Consider the following 2,450-nt stretch of genomic DNA (forward strand, 5'->3'; position numbering starts at 1 on the left):
AGTTCCTCAAGCTCCTTCACGCGCTTTCCCAGCTCCTCCGTCTCCTGCCTGCTCGCAATCAAATCAAGATTTGCATTGTTGGTAGTTGAGTTTGGCGCATTCCCTGAATTTTTCTTTGTCTTCATTGGATTTATTCAAGGCATCCCGACTCTCCAGCAGCTCCTCGATCAGAGTGTCTTTTTGCTCAAGTAGTTCCTCATTCTGCTTAGACTAGTCATTCTGCTTGGTTAGCTTATTGTTCTTCTCGAGCAGGTCAGCATTTTTCTCTTCAAGCGCTTTCTTAGCCTCAGCAAGCCGGGTGTCAAATTTTTTGGTCTTGGACACCATTGCACTCGCACGGGGCCAGCCAGCGGTCATGGTTAGCAATCCCTGAAAATTGATGAAAAGGGTAAGGCGATGGCAGAAAATCAAAAGCAAATTATTCAGCATCAGGAAGTAACTTACGCTAACTATCTCATTCAGCCCCTAGTTGAGTATTTGGTCGATCTCCATGGAAATAGTGTCGTCAATGGCCTCTTGACTACGTTTGTGTTTGGAGAGCTTGTATATCCTCTCCCTGGTTGAGCTAACCACGGAGCTAGACAGGGAGCATTCGGGCTGAGAGGGCTGAGTGCGGTGTGTTCGGCTGGTAGGGTCCTGAGGTGTGGGATGCTGGTCGACAATTGTTGGAGGAGTAGCGTCCTGATCAACCGGAGGAGTTGAACCCGGCTGCTCGAGTGGCGATGGAGGTGGCGTGTTATCCTTCGATGGAACAGTGGCTGGAGGGTCCTCAGTTCGGGCCTTCTTTGGGGCAGTTTTACTGCTCTCCCCTCGAGTCCTCTTACTGTCCTCCTTCCTGCCTGAAGAAGCAGCGGCAGCCTTGTAATGCTCAAACACGTCTTTAGATGACATATCTGCACAAAAAGAAACAGCACAAGCAGTGAGACACGATATATAGACGGAACTAAAAATGAAAGTAAGGAGATTATAAGTAAAGTACCCGTGCTACAGCTACTGGTAGCTACATTACTTATTGAACTACTTACTGCCTGGAAGAAATCTGAACTTAAGTTTGGAGTATACTTAAAGTTGCCGTCCCCGTCAAATAAGTGACAGGGAATTGGCAAACTATCTAAGAGTGAGAGATCAGTACCGTTCTCATCTGAAGATTCGTCGATGGGAGCGGGAGGTTCGGTGGCTTTCCTTTTTCCCTTTCCCAGTGGGGAGGGGGAGCGGCAGCTCGTGGGGTGCTGGAGGGTTCCCTAATTGTCACTCCATTTGTCCTCTTCCTTTGAGGCTGTGACACGTCTGGGTGCTGCTCGGGAATCTGCTCGCCAGTGGCACTTCCCGCTGTTGACTCCCTCACATCCTGGTGAGGGGCCAAAAGCCCGACCAGCCTAAGGTTTGCCTCTGTAACAAGATGCTTGATGCTTTTCTCCACATCGGTCAGGTTGGCCAATAGGGCTGATCGGACCTCCATGTCTGGAGTAGGGTCTGGTCGCAACCATAGGCCTGAAAGGCGCTAAAAATCTAAGGAAAATGTAGTAAAAATTTAAGAAAAATAAACGACCAGAGGTGCAAAGACTTTACCTCCTTGTGTGAAGGCCAAGTTGTTCGTGACCATGTCAGTAGTCAGAAAGTACTCCAGATGGTACTTCCCCACGTTCGAGATAAAAGTAGTGTCAGTCAGGAAAGTGCGACCTGTTTCCTGGTGACAAAAGTGGAAAAACCCCGTGTTTTCCTGGTTGGGGTTGGATTTTAGGTCAAACAGGTAGTTGACCTCATGTGGCGTGGGGACAGGCCATTTCTTATGGCTATAGAGGATAAAGAGTGCATAAAGCATTCCATATCCATTGGGGTTTATTTGAAATGGAGTGACCCCGAAATAATTGGCCACTCCCTGGAAAAAATGATGAAGAGGAAGGATCGCTCCTGCCTCGATGTGGTACCTCGACCAGGCGCTGAAAGCGCCTCCAGGAAAATTCGCCCGTTGGTCTTCGGTGGGTTAGACTAAGGTTACCCTAGGAAGTCCGTATTTTTTTAATATAATTCGCAATCATCCTAATTGTTACTCGGCTTGAAGGGGCGACATACCATTCAACATCTGGTTGAATTTGTGTTTCAAAGTTGAGCATGGGTTTGGATACTAGGGTCGGGGATATTTCTTTCTCGACCACTGGTCGAGGGAATTTCAGCCCGAGGAGCAGGTTGATTTGAAGGATTAGAAGGTTTCTTTTTCTGGGCTTTAGACTTAACACGACCCATATTTTGGTGCGGGGACGATGAAATGTTTGGGGTATCTCGAGAAAAGGAATTTCTAGTATCAACAGCGACGGTTGCTCCTCGTCCTCGAGGAATTGAGCTAGCAAGTCGTCGTCGATGGGTCTCTCACCTCCCCACGGATCTTGCATGAAAAGGTGCGAACAGAGAAAGGGGGAGATGAGAACGTAAAGCCCAAAAATCTGTGTTGA

At 48.1% G+C, this 2,450-nt stretch overlaps 1 protein-coding gene across 1 annotated transcript; it reads right to left on the reverse strand.

Moving 5' to 3' along the window:
* Window positions 1–465: 465 nt before the first annotated feature.
* LOC133794317 (uncharacterized) lies at window positions 466–1,459 on the reverse strand. The gene is made up of 3 exons (XM_062234228.1): window positions 1,388–1,459; window positions 980–1,028; window positions 466–893 (listed from the first exon to the last, which is right to left on the reverse strand). The coding sequence occupies exons 1-3, from the start codon at window positions 1,457–1,459 to the stop codon at window positions 466–468; spliced, it is 549 nt and encodes a 182-aa protein (XP_062090212.1).
* Between the last annotated feature and the right edge of the window lie 991 nt (window positions 1,460–2,450).

The sequence above is a fragment of the Humulus lupulus genome, chromosome 1 (genome assembly GCF_963169125.1).
Source record: "Humulus lupulus chromosome 1, drHumLupu1.1, whole genome shotgun sequence".
NCBI lineage: Eukaryota > Viridiplantae > Streptophyta > Magnoliopsida > Rosales > Cannabaceae > Humulus > Humulus lupulus.